Genomic DNA, 19,787 nt, shown 5'->3' with positions numbered 1-19,787 from the left:
GAGAAAGAGGACTTCAAGGATGTCATTTAGCACCTTTGAAAATGCCCTTTAATGAAGCCCTAAAAGAGACTGTTCACCTTACAAAGTGAGCAGTAATTTACATCTTTGTCAGTGCACATTTTCTCAATTCTTTTGTTAAGATATTTAATGGCTAAAAGAACTAAGTAAATTTAGTGGCTAGGATGAGAGAAATTTCATTAGTTATACCAGCACTAATACAATATATTTAAGAACTTAACAAGATGGTACTTACGACTCCATAATCCCACTAGACAAAGGAACAATCAGTTGTAAAAAGGGTGGATTTTCATTTCATACTTACATAAACAAATTCGTCAAAACTTATCTTTCCATCTTTATTTCTGTCACCATCCAGCATGAGTTTTTGAATAATTTCTCTCACTTTATATCCCGGTAATGGCATATTAGCTTCCTTGAAGAGCTCGTGAAGTTCATAGTCACAAATAAATCCATTGCTGTTGAGATCTTTATAAAAAGGAAGAGCAAACAAAATAGGGAAAAAAGTTTTAGAAGAAAGAAGTTAACCTATTATTTTTCTCCATTTGAGGCTCAGTTTATGAGCTTGCCTAAATACAATTTTCTTTCTTTCTTATTGTTTAGTACCTAAGGTTGTTTGAAAGGGAAAAGCAAATTTAACAGAAAGAGTAGGGTTTTACATCATGTATCCTGTATATTAAACAGTGTATAAGTAGCTTTGCTTAAAATAGCAACCCAAATATTAAGAAAGCACAGTTGCTTAATAAAATCAGAATTAAATCCTGAAGTTAATAGAACTTTTTAAAAGAATACATTGTACACCAATAAAACACTGACATGGTATAAAATAATTTCTATTGTAGCTCTTTGGGTGTTTTCCTTCTTCTTCCATTAGTCTAATAGAATAGTTTTATGAGTTAATGCCAATTATATTGCAAAGCACACCTAAAATTAAGTTACCATTTTCAGTGCCATTTTCTTAAATTAATGTAAATAAACGTAAGTCCAACACAAATATAAAGTTCATAAAAATAATTGCAGCTCTGAGTGATGCAGGTGTCTAACACGACTCTATAAATAACCTTTTTTGTGTGTGCTACTAGAGTTTTAGCAGAGTATGTATCTCAGTACTGAGGATGCTTAATCTGAAACTGTTAAATGAAAAAAAAAAACCCACAAAAACTGATCAATGACCAAAAGTTTATTTAAAAGGAGAGTGCTAATGTACTGAGGTTTGTGATCACTTGAGCATATTTTTTCAGTAAAGAAAGTTGGACTTTCACCAGCAATTTCAAATACCTACTGTTCAACAGTGCTTTTTATTCCTTATGTCCCCAATTATTTTCATGTATATTGAATTATTATAATAAAAGGAAACAATCTGAATAGAGAAATGACCCAAGATGATCATGGCACCTTTCAAGACAATGTTTTCTGAATAGTTAATCTAGTGATCCATTACTTAAAAACTCTGTACCGGGTACTGTTCTTGGGATTGCAGATACTGCAACCAATGAAAGGAATTCTTGCTGTCAAAGAGCTCACATTCCAATGACAACTAATAAGCAAATATAACATGAGGTATGACTATAAAATATAATGTAATATAAGTGCTTCGAAGAAAAAATAAAGCAATAGGTTAGACTGGGTGCTAATTTACCCCCTCCTCCCAGGGGACATTCAGAAACTTCTAGAGACATTTTTGTTTGACACTTTGAGGAAGTTGTATTTGAATGATGACATAGGTGAGGTAAGGGAGCAAATCATGTGGGTATCTGAGAAAAAAGACTGCAGGTAGAGGAAACAGCAAATGTGAAGTCTGATATGGAACAGTGTCTAGTGTATTTAGGGAACAGAAAAGATCCAGTATGACTTGAGCAGAGTAAGCAAAGGAGAAAGTGAGAGATGAAGTTAGGTAGCTGATCATAAAACTTCTTAAAGGCCATGAAACATACTTTGGACTTTATCCTAAGTACTAGAGGCCCGGTGCACGAAGTTCATGCATGGTGGGGGGGGGGTTTCCCTCAGCCCCACCTGCACCTTCTCCAATCTGACATCCCTCACACAATCCAGGACTGCTGGCTCCCAACTGCTCGCCTGCCTGCCTTCCTGATTGCCCCTAACCACTTCTGTGTGCCAGCCTGATCACCCCCTAACCACTCCCCTGCCAGCCTGATCAATGCCTAACTGCTCCCTTGCTGGCCCAATTGCCCCTAACTGCCCTCCCCTGCAGGCCTGGTCACCTGTAACTGCCCTCCCCTGCAGGCCTGGTTGCCTCTAACTGCCCTCCCCTGCCAGCCCGGTCACCCCTAACTGCCCTCCCTTGCTGGCCATCTTGTGGCGGCCATCTTTGACCACATGGGGGCGGCCATGTTGTGTTTTGGAGTGATGGTCAATTTGCATATTACCTCTTTATTATATAGGATTATCTAAGTGTAAGTCATACTGGCCATTTTTGGCCAATTATTAAAATATTAAATATACTATATGAGACCATTTCCCCTGATAAAATTCTATGTTTAGTTTTTAAAAATATATTATTTTTTATTGATTTCAGAGAGGGTGTGGGAGAGAGAGAAAGAAACATCAATGATGAGAGAGAAGCATTGATTGGTTGCTTCCTGCATGCCTACACTGGGGTTAGAGCCCACAACCCAAGACATGTGCTGCGACCAGGAATTGAACCGTGACCTCCTGGTTCATAGTCAACACTCAACCACTGAACCATGCCAGCCGTGCCTATGTTTAGTTTTAATGAAGTATACTCCAGAGTCAAACAAATGTTCATAAAAATAGATGTTAAAATTTTAAATTTATCAGTTAAAATCTTTATGCTTTTAAAACATCATTCCTGGGCAGGGGGCAGGGGCCGGGCTGGAGGGGGTCAATGGGGGAAAAAGGGGACATATATAATACTTTCAACAATATTTTAAAAACAAACAAATAAACAAAAAACCCATCATCCCCAAACCACTCAACACTTCTGAAAATCACTTATTTCCTTCAAGGTAATGCTAGGGCACATCTTCACTCTCTTTGATTTGAATTTATAAAGGTCATACATCAAACACTTTATTAGTAAAGTGTTTATATATAGAAATCAATCCAGCAACTTCTGCAGTCACTAAAAAGAACAAAGTAATCCACAGGGCACTGTGGCAGGATTTTAGCAACTTTTGATGAATGAAATTCTTGGGTTTCAATACACCTTTCTCCCATGCATATACACTGATGTGCTTCCTCCCATTTCTTTAAAAAGTTAGAACTGAGCTCATTGCTAGTGTGGCACAGTGGATACATAGGATAGCTGAAAGGACACAGCAGAGGGAGTAATGTGATACAGGATCAAATTTCACCTTGGCTACAATTTACACAATTTCTCTCTCCAGGTCTTAGTTTTCTCATCTGTAAAAGGAGTGCCTTGGATAAAATGAGTTCTCTCTAAGGTCCCTTTTAGCTCTAACATACCCTGACTCTAAATTCAATATACACAGGACTTCACAAACCACACTCACCCCCACACATACCTTTTTTAATGAGATAAAATCATAATACATATTAGAAACAAATCTAGAGTAATATTCTGACCATTGCTATACCTCATTATATAAATAAATATCCTTCATTTTTCTGACACCTTTATTGAAGGAAGTAGCTTATTCTGTGCAACTATCAAAACTTTGTCCACTTTAGCAATTTCTGAAATAAAATATTTTAAAATGTATTCTATTTTCCTCTGACGTTTGAAATGACACAATCGAAGTCTAATTTAACCTCCAATTTATACCTAGACTATAACAGGTACTTAATTGTTCTTGTATTCTCAGAGATATGATAAAAGTAGAAGGTAGAGATGCTTTAAAATAAATATTGGAGAACTGTAATGAATTCAAAGTTACCTGAGAGTCTAGTCTATCTGGCAGTTTCTTCGCAATAGAGTTGTAGGCAAAGGGGAGAACTACCACTTGCGTGAGCCCCCTCTGAAATAACCTCTCATGAGCATTAATTAGAAGCTCACTGATGTGATTAAAAGATGCCAGGAAGTAGCCACCCTAAAATATAACTAACATAAAATAACCACATGTGGAAACTCCATTTCAAAGTAAGAGTAGTAATAACAGATGCTTTAGTAACGGACAGGAACTTTTTAAAGGGGGAGGGTTGGAGGAACAAGAATTGTCATTTCACGACAATCCTATTAGGTTGCAAATCCCTTGATATTCTCCTTAATCTTTTTTTTACCTCCCACCCAATATGTAGCACAGTACCTTGCCTATAATAAGCAATGGGAAAAAATTATTTCTGTAGAATCATTGATTCCTAAGTAATTAACCAGAAAAAGAATGTTCTAATCTAATGAGCATTTTAAAGCAAAATTAAACAACAATGACAAAAAACAAAAAAGAAATAGCACTACAAGACTGAATGGCAATTCTATCAGGAAACCATAACGACAGAAATATCCCTTAAATAACATTCAATCTCATTTACTTTGTTCTAATCCTGTCCCCACCCAGAAGCCTTCAGATCTGTAATTTGGTTTTCTAAGTGAACACACCTACTGAGGAGTACCCAAGTAGACAACCAGTGATGGTTGTCAGGTTCAGGACCTCTCTTGTTCTAAATGTAGAAACCTGCTTTACTGTATTAAGAAAGACAATGTATACTTGTTTAGCATGAGTGAACCTCCAAGAGCAAATTGAGTACCTACTCTGTGGCAGGCACTGGGCTACATACCAGATACAGAAACTAATCAGACAGAACATCCTGGTTTGTACGTGGAAACTTTGGCTTTAAAATCCTTACAAAATTTTTGAGTCACTTGGAATATCTACCCTATATCTTTGCTGAGATGGGAAAAGAATCATTGAACATGTGTCATTTAGTTTTACATATTTTAAACATTTCACCTATTTTATCAGTATATCTAGCTTTTACTACCTCTTGTGATCAAATGCATTTTTTTCTGTTTATATTTTATTCTTTTTTAAATGGAATTTATTTCGGTGACATTGGTTAATAAAATCATATAGGTTTCAAGTGTACATTTCTATGATTTATATATTGCACTGTGTGCCTAGAATTCTTAAATCACATCTTTTGAAGAAAACAACTTCAATTTCACTAAGAAGGCAGAGGAAGCCTAAAAAAGCAGCTTGCAATTAATTTTACAATATATCACAGCTGCTAAAGTACTTGAAAGACAAAATTGGGTGCAATTATTTTTAAAGAGTTTTATGCTAATTTATGCTAATCCCAAGCCAACACACACACACATACACATACACACACACACAGACACACACCCTTAAACAATATCAGAGATGTAACATGCTGTACTTTGAAAGGGCAGGAAATGAGATAGAACAGTGGCATTTTATTTTATTATTATTATTTTTTTAAATATATTTTATTAATTTTTTACAGAGAGGAAGAGAGAGTAGAGGGATAGAGAGCTAGAAACATCGATGAGAGAGAAACATCGATCAGCTGCCTCCTGCACACCCCCCACTGTGGACGTGCCCGCAACCAAGGCACGTGCCCCTGACCGGAATCGAACCTGGGACCCTTCAGTCCGCAGGCCGACGCTCTATCCACTGAGCCAAACCGGTTTCGGCAGAACAGTGGCATTTTAGAAAGCTCCCATCATCAGTGACATTATTAAGCAGAAGCTCAGAACTAAGTTTGATGGTGAACGTTTCCTTTTCTGGGTTTGACATAAGCGTAAGATTTAATAATAAACTGACCCAAAATACACAGACCTAGACTGAAAACAGTTTTAACAACTAAAAACTAAAATCACAACCTCCTGGCATAATGGCATCCTTGATGTTCTCATTAAAGGTGCCAGTACTCTGGAACCCTTTTCTGACACATTTGCCCCTTCTTCACTAACTATACATTGGCATGGGGTCGGACAGGTTCTGCATTTTGAAGACTTCTGTTCTAGCAACATATATAGTCAACCAGCCGATAAAGTAGATACTATCATATGACCTATATTGCCTAGAGCATTCTCAATGTTTCTGTAAGCATGTCTCAACTTGTTGGTCCAGAAAATTTGGACAGTATGGGTACACTTTAAATGGGAGGCAGGAAAGAAGAAACTCCACCTACCCACTGACCAAAGTTCCCACAGAGAGTAGAGCTAAATATCAATAAACTGACCAAGTGTTCTGTTTTTTAAAGAAAAATCACTAAACTTACAAAATAATCCCTAAGAAGATCCCATGTGGCACCAGAAAGGCTCATCTTTCAGGCAGGCTACTGAATTATCAGGAAGGAACCAACTGTTTGTAACAACAGATTCTCTCTGTGTGCCTCCTCTCTCTCTTGTGACACATGTAGGTTCACATCTGCATTCTGTATGAAAAGAAACCTCATTATGCTCTTCTACCAAGTATTATTTTCAATGCCAGCTAACTCTCCCAACACCCTCCCCCAAGTAGCCTTAAAGTAAATAAACTTATTATGCAGCCATGTTCCTGCAGAAGTTTGAATCACACAAGAATGCATATCCTTAAAAGGAAATGTTTTCCCTCCCCTTGCATCCTGTTATTTAAGCTATTTTAAGTACTTGTCTGGAGAAAGCTGAGCCAGAATTCAAGTGGTTTTGATTTTAGCTGCTGTTTTACACTGCCCATGTTCAGGTGGTATGTGGATCAATCTATCATTTCAGACGCATCTTTTGGGGTGCTACTTGGTCTTATAAACCTGACAGTAAGAAAGGCTGGGATTTCCTTTGACGCCAGGTTATGTATGTGTGTGAGTGTGTGTGTGTGTGTGAGTGTGTGAGTGTGTGTGTGTGTGTGTGTGTGTGTGTGTGTGTGTGTTGCTTTAACCATCCTTGACTCTGTCTAAATCTAGCATCTTTCTTTGTAAAGAGGATGCATATGTGGGTCCTCATCTGCAACACAGATGCAACCTTTTTACTAACCCACCCTGGACAGTACTCATTAGGACTTAAAGAAGAAAACCAATCAAGTGCAGATGCACTTCCTTTCGGAAAAGCTGGGTTTAAAAGTTCCATTTCGTTTAACCAATATATTCCACAAATTTTTTTTTCAAATTTTTATTAAGGTATTATATGTGTACATATCTTACCATTACCCCCCCACCCCACTCCCATACATGCCCTCACCCCCCAATGTTTTGCATCCGTTGGTTACTCTTATATGCACACAAAATTTTTGCACTAAAAAAGAGAAAAGGAATCTAACAATAATGGATTTACACACATACACACGTGACCTTGCATGTCCATGAAAGCACACAATATATTAATTTAAAATACTCAGCCAAAAGACTTGTGCAGAAAAATTTAGATTATATTCACCCTAAAATCTAAGCAGTAAAGTCAAGCTTTCATTGGCATTAAAACTTTAGAAAAGGCAGCTGCTAAACATCTCCAGATGCTTAGCTGAACACGGGTTTTGCCTTTCCCAGCTTATACCTTTTGAGGTAGCTCGGTTTAGCAAATATACAAGGCAGTTTAATGTGTCCCAGCTAAAGGTAGAATGAAGGTTGCTACCTAAGAGTTCATACTAATAGTGGATCCCCTAAGGTGGGGGTCAAGTACAGAAGTACAGCTGAAGGCTGAACAATGTTAGAGAGCTGAGACCAGGCAATCAAAAGTGTTGTCTAGCAATTCTTGTCCAACTCAGAATTTCCAGCAGGACCATCATTTTTCACTTGCTGCCATTCTCCAACCTTAAAAACACATACACAGCTACACACATGCTCTCATGAGCACATTCTCACACACATGTGCTCCTGCTCTCCCCCCGCACACTCACACATTTTTTTTAGCATCTGCAGAATTTTTATTGTCTTTGCTGACTTTTTTTTTACACACTTTTATTCCATCTTCCATACCGTCAAAACATGGTTTTTCAAACTATTCCAAGACCTCCATTTCTAATATTCCATCTGTAATAAAGCAGATGGCACAGTGAAAGAGTACTGGTCAGTTTGTTTATTTTTTTGGTTGGGCTATAGTTTTATTTTTAAGTCATAATTAAACAAATATGCACTGATGTAGTTTTATTGAATACTAAAAGTAAATCAAACTAAACCACCATGTTTTTTGTGGCATCACCCTGATGTGGTTTTTATATACTAAAGAATATCAAGTAACTTGAAACAACCCAACTTCCTGAGATGAGAAAATCTGCTATAGCTACAATCACCATAACCAACATTTTTGGGCTTAGTTTGGTGGGCAACCTCAAAGGAATATACCCATCTCATTCCTAGTCATTTAAGAAACCCCATTATTCTTTTATTTCAAAACTGCTGAATTCATGTTTTTGTTTTTGTTTTTAAAGCACAGTAGTTACTGGTTGCTTAGGAGAGAAAAAGTCAGATGTAAGTGTTTGCAGGATTAAAGGCCAATCTGAAAAGACTTACATTCCATAAATTGATCTTTATTACAAGTAATCATCCGAATGATCTAGCAGAATGTAAAAGACATTCTAGTTGGTAAATATTAACTTCCTAAGTGTTCTGAAAGTTTAAATTATTCTTCTTTAGGAAGAACTTATGCAGCATTGCAGCATTTCAATTCAAACAGAAACATTATGAAGTAGGAATAAAGTGAGAGCCAAGGCTTCTGCCATCCCAGTGGGAAATACTGGAATCAAATGTTGAGAAAATTAAAATAATGAAATGAAAACATACTGCTCGGAGCTTAACACTAAGCAGGTGCAGAAAGTGAGTGAAAGGAGAACTTTAAACGCTAATATTCTATTTATTGCTAGTAAAGAGTTTCAAAGCACTATTAGTTGATTGAACAAAACATATGACTAGTGGTAATAATTACAGAGATTTTACCCACACACTACAATTTTGCTGAATTTCTAAAGAGGAAAATCAAAGCTATTTTTGTTAATAGATGGGAAAATCGTATAATGATTTCCATATTTTGTCACAAGTGAACTGAGATCAAGTAGTCCTCACTACTCCCCCCAAAATAATTGTCCTTGACAGGAATATAAGTTGTGGAGCTTGTTTTTGACATCAGGTTTCCCTGGCCAGAGTGGCTCAGTTGGTTGAGCATTGTCCCGGGCTCCAAGCAAACCAGGTCGGGGCACACGCCCAGGTGCTTCTGGGTGGCGACCAAAGTATGTTTCTGTCTCACACTGATGTTTCTCTCTCTCCCTCTCCCTTCCTCTAAAGGGAGAAAATAGGGGACATCTGTAATACTCTCAACAATAAAATAAATGAAAAAATAAACTGCTTAAAAGTATATATAAAAAAAGAGAACTCGAAGTGTGAGATGAAATAGAGCAAACATCCTCTCAACTATGCAGCAGAGCTCACAAAAAATAATAGAAATCCTCAGTTCCAAAGCCCACAGAGGCTGAAAAGAGAGGGTGAAGCAGCTGCTGAAGGTCTGGCCTGGAAGTATCTGCCCATCTGAGATGGAGTTGTTAATGACCATGAGATTGTGGTACTGAGATATGCACCTAAACCTGCCTTAAGTGTGATTTATGAAAACATTTGCTTTCTAGAAAGCAAGATGACAGGAAAATTTGTCAAACTTGACCTGGGATCTTGATTAAAAATCAAACAACAACAGCCCTAACTGGTTTGGCTCAGTGGATGGAGGGTCGGCATGCGGACTGGAGGGTCCAGGGTTCAATTCCGGTCAAGGGCATGTACCCTGGTTGTGGGCACATCCTTAGTGGGAGGTGTGCAGGAGGCAGCTGATCAATGTTTCTCTCTCATCGATGTTTCTAACTATCTCTCTCCCTTCATCTCTGTAAAAAAATCAACAAAATACATTAAAAAAAAAATCAAACAACTACAAAAAAAAACTCCTAGAAAATTTTAACCACAGTTCTGTTCACAGAGATTGGGATTTGAATTCACACTATCTTCCCAGGGCAGCAAATTCCAAACCAAGAAATTAGTAAAAATGATTCTAGTCCACACCAACCCAGGATGCTGGAATGGGACAAAGAAAATCTCATCTGGGCCCTGGCTGGGTAGCTCAGTTGCCAAAGTTGTGGGTTTGATCCCCGGTCAGGACACTTATGAGAATCAAACAATGAATGCATAAATAAATGGAGCAACAACAACAACAGAAAAGAATAAAAATAGGGGAGAAACCAAGATGGCGGCATAGGTAAGCACTTAAACTGCTGCCTCGCACAACAATTTCAAAACTACAACTAAAAGACAGAACGGACACCATCCAGAACCACAGGAAAGCTGGCTGAGTGAAAATTCTACAACTAGAAGGAAAGAGAAAAGCTCACAGAGAATTGGAGGTATGGCAAAGGGTCTTTGTGCGCGCAGAGAGGAAGGGCGGCTGAAAGCCTGGCTGACTTTCTCTGGAGGAAGGGGGAAGGAAGCCCCTGACCGCACTGAACCCCAGTTCTGACTGCACTGAACCCCAGTTCCAGGCGAGCCCCTGGGGACCCACGCTCTTGTGGGGGGAATCTGGACTCTCGGAAGGCAGAAGTCTGAAGGCGTGGGCGTGCGTGCAAGGGCAAGGCTGACGGGAAGCCAAGACTGTCTGCTCCGCCCTGAGACTCCACCCCATCCAAGCTGAGCACAGAGGCATTTGCAATTTGGCAAGTCTAATTCTATAAGGCTGTCTCCAGCACCGAACTTCTCCCAGCGTAGACACAGCTGATCCTTACAGCCGACTGGCCTGGAGGTCAATTCCTCCCAGTGATACCAACAACAATCAAGACTTAATTACAATAAGACTGTACGCACAGTCCACAAAGGGGTGCACCAAGAGAGTCCACCTCAGGTTAACTGGGGAGGCCGACCCCCTGGGCCATATAAGAAACCTAGCACACAAATCTACCCTACCAACCCAGGGAAGCAATGAAAATGCGGCGTCAAAGAAACAGATCACAAACGAAAGAAATGGAGGAAAACAAACGACTGGATATAGAATTCAAAACCACGGTTATAAGACTTTTCAAGAATATCCTAGAAATGGCCGATAAATATAACGAGACCCTTGAAGATGTGAAAAAGGACCAACTAGAAATTAAACATACACTGACTGAAATAAAAAATATTATACAGAGACCCAACAACAGACTAGAGGAACACAAAGAATCAAGTCAAAGAATTGAAATACAAAGAAGCAAAAAACACTAAACCGAAAAAGCAAAAAGCAAAAAAAAAAAATCCAAAAAGTTGAAGATAGTGTAAGAAGACTCTGGGACAACTTCAAGCGTACCAACATCAGAATTATGGGGGTGCCAAAAGAAGAGAGAGAGCAAGATACTGAAAACGTATTTGAAGAAATAATGACTGAAAACTTCCCCCACCTGGTGAAAGAAATAGACTTACAAGTCCAGGAAGCTCACAGAACCCCAAACAAAAGGAACCCAAAGAGGACCACACCAAGACACATCATATTAAAATGCCAAGGGCAAAAGACAAAGAGAGAATATTAAAAGCAGCAAGAGAAAAACAGTTAATTACCTACAAGGGAGCACCCATATGACTGTCAGCTGATTTCTCAACAGAAACTATGCAGGCCAGACGGGAGTGGCAAGAAATTTTCAATGTGATGAATAGCAAGAACCTACAACCAAGATTACTCTACCCAGCAAAGCTATCATTCAGAATTGAAGGTCAGATAAAGAGCTTCACAGATAAGAAAAAGCTAAAGGAGTTCATCACCACCAAACCAGTATTATATGAAATGCTGAAAGGTATTCTTAAAGAAGAAGACGAAGAAAAAAGTAAAGATAAAAATTATGAACAACAAATACATATCTATCAACAAGTGAACCTAAAAATCAAGTGAATTAAAAACCTGAGGAACAAAATAATCTGGTGAATATAATAGAATCAGGGGCATAGAAAGGGAGTGGACTGATAATTCTCAGGGGGAAAGGGGTATGGGGGGTTCAGGAAGAGACTGGACAAAAATCATACACCTATGGATGAGGACAGTGAGGGGGAGGTAAGGGCAGAAGGTGGGGTGGGAACTGGGTGGAGGCGAGCTATGGGGGGAAAAAGGAGAAACAATTGTAATAATCTGAATAAAGATTTATTTTAAAAAAAAGAACAAAAACATATTTAAAAAAAAATCAAGTTTCCCTGAATGAAGAATAAAATAAAAGGATATCCATAACAACTTTGACAATTGCCGAGAGCTCCGTAACTAACAACAACTAAAAACTACAAAGATTTTAAAAGAAAATTAAAAGATTTAGCTGGGTCTTTAAACACTTTTCTCAAAGACTACACATAAGCCTTTATTATGCTGAAAAAATATATAAATTTTATGTGCTATAATGTAGTGGCCAAAACCTTTAGTAATAAATTCCACCATGATGTTGGGTTTATAGTTGATAATGACAAAGTCCCAGTACATGAAAAGACTATATACAATTCCTTGGGATTCAATCAATTAAATATTTACTGAGAACCTAACGTGTGTAACACTGAGCTAGATACTGAGGGGCGGAATACAAAATAATAACATGCAAAACAGGAAGAAAGTTTGGACTCCAGAATTCCTAAGTACAGCATATAAGAGTAATAAGAGTCTGCATACATTAGGAATATGTATATGCCTGGTAGGGACTCCAATAAGCCATATGGTCCAGTCTCTTGCCTTTGGGAAACTGTTTGCCAACCCTAAATCCTCCAAAATGTATCATTAAGACAGCAGTTCCAACAATGAGCCTTTCTTGTAGTCCAAACTCTAATTGATCCCTCACTTAGTACAATTAACCCTGTTTCCTCCATGGAGGTAATTGGTCAACCCTCTTTATATCATTAAGCTTTTAAGGAACAATTAAGCTCTTTTACTGATAAAAAGTATTCCAGTTCCATCAGGTAAACATACTTGATTTATCTTTAAGTTTTAAAAAATATTGTTCACAGAAATATTTCTGCACGTGAGAACAAGGCCTGTATTCAACAGAAAACATTTATTTGAGGCAGCAAGGCCTTGAAGAATAAAAAATTGCAGTAATAAGTCATGGTCCCTACCCCAAAATTCTATTCATAAAGAAACAAATTAGGCTGTCCCCAACACTGAAAGATGAATTTGAATAAGATAAAATTTAAAGGAAATATAATCCTAAAATAATTATAAGGTGATTTCTATAGAATAATGAGATTTAAAAAATCTTGCAGCCAATAATTACTTGCTGGTTTCTCATAACCAGTCTAATATCAGATTGGTTAGTAATCTTACAGTAAATGGTATCTATGGCTGATTTTGTTTTCACACACACACACACACACACACACACACAAATCATGTTAGATTCTGGACAATTTGATCTTTTCTAGTTAGAATTCTAATGGGATTATGAATAGTCACTCTGGCTGGTGCTCATTATTCTTCCCAAGGCAGGCCATCCTATACAATAAAATGCTAATAGGCAAATTGTCCCCTCGGGAGTTCGATCTACCAGGAATTTGACTGCTTGCTATGACGTGCACCAACCACCAGGGGGCAGCGTGGAACAAAGGAAGGCCCTGGCCCACAGCTGGAAGGCCCGGATAGGCCCCGATTGCTGGTCAGACCTAGGGACCCTACCTGTGCATGAATTTTGTGCACTGGTCCTCTAGTTACTAATAAATGCCTTCATAGAAAATGTTGATCAAAAATGTACTTTTCACTAATGGGATTTTCAGGATAGGTCAAAGACTAGATTTTGATTTAAATAACCAATCACTATAATCTAACTTTATAGCCTTTAATCAAGGAGATACCAAATAGTAATAGTTTACTTCTCTAAGCACATGTTGACTCATCAATAATCAGCTCTTAACCATTTTCTCCTTATCTCTACTGACTTGACCTGAGCACTGAAATTTGGATGTAAATACTATAAACTGCTTCCATAGCTGCAAAATTCTAAGACTTGCTATATGATGTTAAAGTCAGATAAACCAAATGGCATGCTATGCCTTCCCATCCTATACTGATGCTATAATTTAATGTGAAGGTAGAACAGTCTGCATTATGCAAAGGCACTGAAGATACATGAAAAAAGCAAGAAAGCCAAGCTAATTAGGGAAAAGGAAAGCAGCATCTGATGATTCTATAACATTTTCAGGGGTCACACATCCCTTTGAGAATATGGTAAAAGCTCTAAATCCTCTCCTCAGAAAAATGATTCACCAAATATGTTAACACCACAGAATTTGTTTAAAAATTTCAGGAGCCATGACAGCCCTAACTAAGGACTGGAACCCTGAACCAAAAACCTTTGGCCATATTAGATATAATTAGAAATAACAAAGTTTAAGTGTGGCTTTTAAAATGTTATCCCACTGCTTTTAACTATCTTGCCCTAAGGTTCATACTAGTAATTAACCACTCATATAATTTTTTAGAGACATAACTTTAATAAGGGCCAATAAAGACTGCTTTACTATAGTTATACTATAAAAAATACTTACCAACTTTTGCAAAGGCCTCTTTGAGTTCGTCAAGCTCATCTTTGGAAATCTGAGTGGTAGCCATCTCATCTACTTAAAGAAATCCTAAAGAGAAACACAAAAGGTTTCAGACTTTAAAAACTTTGTGATAAATATATTATAAGTACTCTTGTGAAATTTTCATCTTTGGAATAATTTAAACAGAAAACCAATACCATCTGAACAGATTCCCATATTAGTAGTTATAGCCAAGCTAAAGAAAACAAATGATAAGTCATCATTTACCAAAAGTTACTAAAAAATATTTCCAAGTCTCATTTTCAAGGAAAAAAAATCTTACATTACATTCAGAGCATAAGGAAGAGCCTAGGTGCCTGGCAATGGCAGGAAAGAGATACATAATAAAAATTCTTAGTTATATGTGCCAAAACTAAAAGTCAAAATTACATGACCAAAGATTCATGGAAAATATAACTTTTCCAATGATCCATTTATTTTTTAATTTATCTTATTGTTTATTTCCATTTTCCAGGTTTATTGAGATATAATTGGGATATAATATTGTGTAAATTTAAGGTGTAGAACTTGGTAATTTGATATATGTATACATTGTGCAATGATTAACACAGTAGGATTAGTTAACATGTCCTTCACCTTACAGTTACCATTTTTCCATCAAGCTACTTTAACACTGATGTTTAAATAGCACAAAATTACATTTGGCCTTGATATAGAAATACACAAGTATGTGCTAATAAACATATTTTTATGCACATATCATTTGAGTTTACAACCTTTCCAATTTGGCTCTATTTTACATATTTTACCAATAGAGCAGGGGTTGGCAAACTCTGGCCTTTGGGCCAAATCTGAGCTGAGTATAGATAAACAAACATTTGCAGTCAATTTTGATGATAAGGCCCATTAACTTTGAACCCCAGTTAAGTGAAATGTTATCTCCCACAAATTCCATTCTTTTAATCAGTAGACCTGAATTACTTTTTTAAATTTTTTAAAAATATATTTTATTGATTTTAGAGAGGAGGAGAGGGGGAGAGAGATAGAAACATCAATGATGAGAAAGAATCATTGATTGGCTGCCCCCTACTGGGGATCGAGCCCGCAACCCAGGCATGTGCCCTTGGCCGGAATGGAACCTGGAACCCTTCAGTCCACAGGCCAACGCTCTATCCATGGAGCCAAACCAGCTAGGGCCTGAATTACTTTAAAAAATGTACTCAATTTTTATTATATTTTAGATTTCACCAGTAAAATTTTGTGTAAACAATGTTATATCCTTGATATCAATAATATAATATTATCGATTTTGCCTCTTGGCTCACAATATTTATGATCTGAACTTTTGCAGAAAAATTGCAATACATAAAGGAGGTGTGTACCACAAGGTTAATCCCCAAATACAAACCTATTAATAATTTTTAGAGATAAGGCAATGAAAACAATTGTGTGTTGCTTTTTTGCCTCTGTTTTTTTTCCCTTTAATCTTTTTAAGGACTTTACTTTTTAGAACAGCTTTAGGTTCACCGCAAAATTGAACAGAAAGTAGACTTTGGTTCTTATGTAGCCCTTTGCACTCACACACAAGTCTCTCCCATTATAGACATCCTGCACCAGACTGGTACATTAGTTACAACCTACATTAACACATCATAATCACCCAAAGTCCATAGTTTACATTAGGTTCACTCTTGATGTTGTACAGTTTATGGGTTTTGACAAACACTACCTAATGACATACAGTATATCCACCAGTAAAATATCAAGTTTCACTGCCCTAAATGCATTGCCTTTTCAAAAAAGTTATTCTATGTGTTAAATTTCACAAACTCTATAGTACAAAATACAAATTTGAGAACTTATATTTATCTATGTTAGACATTTTTATTGGAAGTTTAAAAACTACTCACAATTCATCTTTTTTACATTAAGCCTGATATTCAGTAGAGAGAAGCTCTCAAGAGAGAGCTGGGCCAGATCTGTCTTTTTCACAGCCACAGTTGTCATTTCTGGAATTCATCACAGTCTCAGGCACATGGTAAGGCACCAATAAAATAGTACTGTAATAAATTCATCCATTCAACAACTATGTACCAAGAACTACATTAGATAACTTCATATTCATTCCCTGAACCCTCACAACAGCCTTATGAGGTGAATATACTTACTCCCCTTTTTCTTATTACAAAACTTAGCCTTGGAGGGACCACAGAACTGGAATTCAAAGACAGGTTTCTCAAATTCCTGGGAAATTTTAAAATGACCATATTATACTATTAGCTTGGTTTCCACCATAATGCAATACACACTTATAATGACTGATTAAAAGAATTAAATAAAAACAGACTTTTAAAGAACCTAAAACAGAACTTGCCTGTTCACAAACTTTCCTTACCTGTGATGTTAAGATGTCACAACTTCTCAGTAGATAAGTTGGGTAAAAACACTTTTCTGAGTGGTCTCAGGATCTACAAGGTAAAGAAAGATCTTCACTTAGCTATGAAGTCAGGTATTTTACAGATTAAGTATAAAAAGTATCTTTTCATAAGTTAAGCTGCAACCCAATGATAGCACTTTTAAAAAGTATTCTATTCTTTATTAATATGAGGTTCAACACTTGTGATTACAAAAATACTATGGAGGATTTATTCTAATTTTCTGTATGCGTATTTAAGCAATCATGCTTTCAATACAGAATTATTACCCATCTCCATGGATTATAGCATACAGAACAAGGGCACAGAAAGTCTGAAAGTAAGACTGCCTCTGAAAATCCAAAACATGTGGCCTCTCCTTTATCTCTAAAAGTCCTTTCCAGTTTGGGTAGTTTGAGAGTCAGGAATAATCTAAAGTATGTGAGTTTAAAAAAAAAAAAAGACTTTTGATTTTATTTTCATACTACCACATCACTTCCACGCAGAAGAAAATTAGACAAAGACGTTTCTAGACATAACCCCGCCTGCCCCACCCTTCATTCCTGCTGACCAGTGGCTTCTGACTAAATCCTTCCACTTCTCCCCTTTGCAGGCAGCAGGGTTGAACAGGCCAGAAGTCTCTTTCCCTCTTCATGCCCCTCCAGCACACATAGACCTCTATCCTCACACAATTTTTAACAATATTTTAGGCATGTTAGCTGCCTAATTCCTACCCTCAAGGTATTTACAATCTAGGGAAGTCAAACATATAAACAACTACAATTCAACACAAAATGAATTAGTGGCGGCAATAAAAGATACAGAAAGTGCCCTGGCAGGGTAGCTCCGTTGGTTTGACAGGCAAGGTTGCGGTTTAATCCGTGGCCAGTCATGGCACATATAGGAATCAACCAATGAGTGCCTGGATGGGTGGAACAACAAATTGATGTCGATGTCTATCTGTCTCTCTCTCCCTCCCATCCCCTCCCCCCTCTCAAAATCAAATAAAAAAAAAACCTACTCTGTCAAAAAACAAAAAGATACAGAAGGAAGAAGGCTCTGGAAACTGTAAAGGTTAATTCCTTCTCACATAGGCCGGGAAAATAGTACTTTTGTTCCTCTTTACACAAGTAGGAAATACTTAGATCTCATGCAAATGATTTGAAGGCACACATATGCTTAAAAATGTATTAATACAACACAGCATTAAAAACCCCAAACTATACTTGCAAGTTTCCTAATTTCTTAGTCCTGTGTAATTGCCTCAATGAAAGCTTAAAGTGACTTCTTTATGCCTGTAACTCAGACTTTTCATCCACAGGAGACAGTAAGAGGCATACCAGAGTAAGAATAAAAAGGAGAACTGGAACTGTATATACGCACAACATTTCCAGGCAAGTTTGGTCCAGAATAACATAATAGTTTAAGTTAGGAGACTTTCATTTAAATATATTCAAATGTATTTATAATTATTTGAAAGTAAATAACTAAATTCTACTCTGAAGTACGTGAGCTAAAACTAGAAAATAGAAATGAAAGAAAATGGGGAATAAATGAATGGCGAAGTAATTGTGAGCGGTTACATAAACACAGTACAGAGCAGGTCAAAAGTAGGTTTATAATTGTGAGTATGTGAAACCGAGTTTATTCTTGTATTACTATTTATTAATTATTGTGTTATTTTCCATATGAACAATGGTAAGCGTATATTTGCCCCACCCTGTATAAGGCATAAGTTCTACTAAGAATCTTTTAAATGGTATTTATGAAAAGTTATCTCATTTGCCCTATAATTATTGACTACAGAGTATAATAGATCTCCTTCATATATAAAAATTATAAGCTTTTAGTCAAAGTAATTTAAAGAAGATGGGTCTAAAGAAAACCTGTCAGCTACTTTTTACCCATGAATCATTTGGCTCCTTCATTAGACGTTTCTAAATACAACTTCAAGAGAGGCCAGGAGATAGTAAAAAGTAAACAAATTTTACTCTAAATATTTCAGGACCACTTTTAAAAATAGCTAACAGCTTGTCAATACTGTCGCATTCCTCACAATTTGCACATTTTTTCATAAGTAATGAAACATATGTAATACCTTAATCAATAAAGAAATTAATAAAAAATAAAATAAATAAGAAAAATTAAAGGTGAAGAGGTAAACAGTAAATATTACTTGCTGAATAAAAAAGTTCAACCTCAAATTCACAGTATGTGATTTACACGCAAAAAGAAAGTCACTTTCCCACAAAAGTCAACTTTATTTACATGCAGAGAGAGAAGCACACAGAGATAGAGCTAATATATTTTTTAAATAAATAGAAATATATTTTCCTTCCATTTCAACTTACCAAATGAAATACTAATCAACAGTAAAATCTCCCAGGGTCTCTGCATGTTTCTCAATTCTCTCATCTGCAAAGTACTTTGATGGGTGACTAGCTCCTAAGCCTGCCTCCTCTATAAAGGGAAAAAGCAAACCCTCTCTCTCCCTAAACATCTGAGGCACAGGAAAAGAGATTTTCAAATAAGGCAATAAAACAAAAGCAAACAAAACCTTGTTTGTTTGTTTTTTTTTTTTCATAAAAGGATATGGTGTACAACAGGGTCTGAATTTAGGGCGTCACCCATAGAGGAATCTTATGCCTATGAAGTCATCCCTAATTACGGAGTTTGACTAACAATAAGGCAATTATGAAACCACTCCACTGGCTCATTTAACTACACTTAACCCTGAACACAAATCTTTGTTGAGAAAGGTGTACCTGCAAATAACTACCAGAAACTATTACTCAAATTCTGAAAGGTATTTGCCAGGGATGAGGAGGGGGTGCCTGTTTTCCCCTAAGGTGTTTCACTTTAGGAATGCAACTGACTGAGTAATCTATTTACTAATCTGTGTCATTCAGTACCACGTGGGCCAGGAGGCTGGGCACACATGTTGGGAAACTCATCCCTGGATAATCAAGAATTGAT

The 19,787-nt window shown here is 36.9% G+C and overlaps 1 protein-coding gene across 7 annotated transcripts in view; it reads right to left on the bottom strand.

Annotated features, from left to right (window-relative positions):
- Positions 1–19,787, bottom strand: part of PLS3 (plastin 3) — a 98,896-nt gene that overhangs the window by 34,478 nt on the left and 44,631 nt on the right. For 6 of the 7 annotated variants that reach the window (XM_080653318.1, XM_080653315.1, XM_080653319.1 and 3 more), the window contains exons 2-4: positions 16,793–16,865; positions 14,401–14,484; positions 323–486 (exon numbers count right to left, since the gene is read on the bottom strand). In XM_080653318.1, coding sequence (XP_080509444.1) covers positions 323–486; positions 14,401–14,464 — 228 coding nt within the window. In that variant the 5' untranslated portion in view covers positions 14,465–14,484; positions 16,793–16,865. Of the gene's footprint in view, positions 1–322; positions 487–14,400; positions 14,485–16,792; positions 16,866–19,162; positions 19,276–19,787 lie in introns of those variants that run through there. The other variant, XM_080653320.1, reaches the window with a different exon arrangement.

The sequence above is a fragment of the Plecotus auritus genome (genome assembly GCF_963455305.1).
Source record: "Plecotus auritus genome assembly, chromosome: X".
Taxonomy (NCBI): Eukaryota; Metazoa; Chordata; class Mammalia; order Chiroptera; family Vespertilionidae; genus Plecotus; species Plecotus auritus.
The sequence above is the reverse complement of the archived record's forward strand: the minus strand, read 5'-3'. Positions and strand labels throughout refer to the sequence as shown.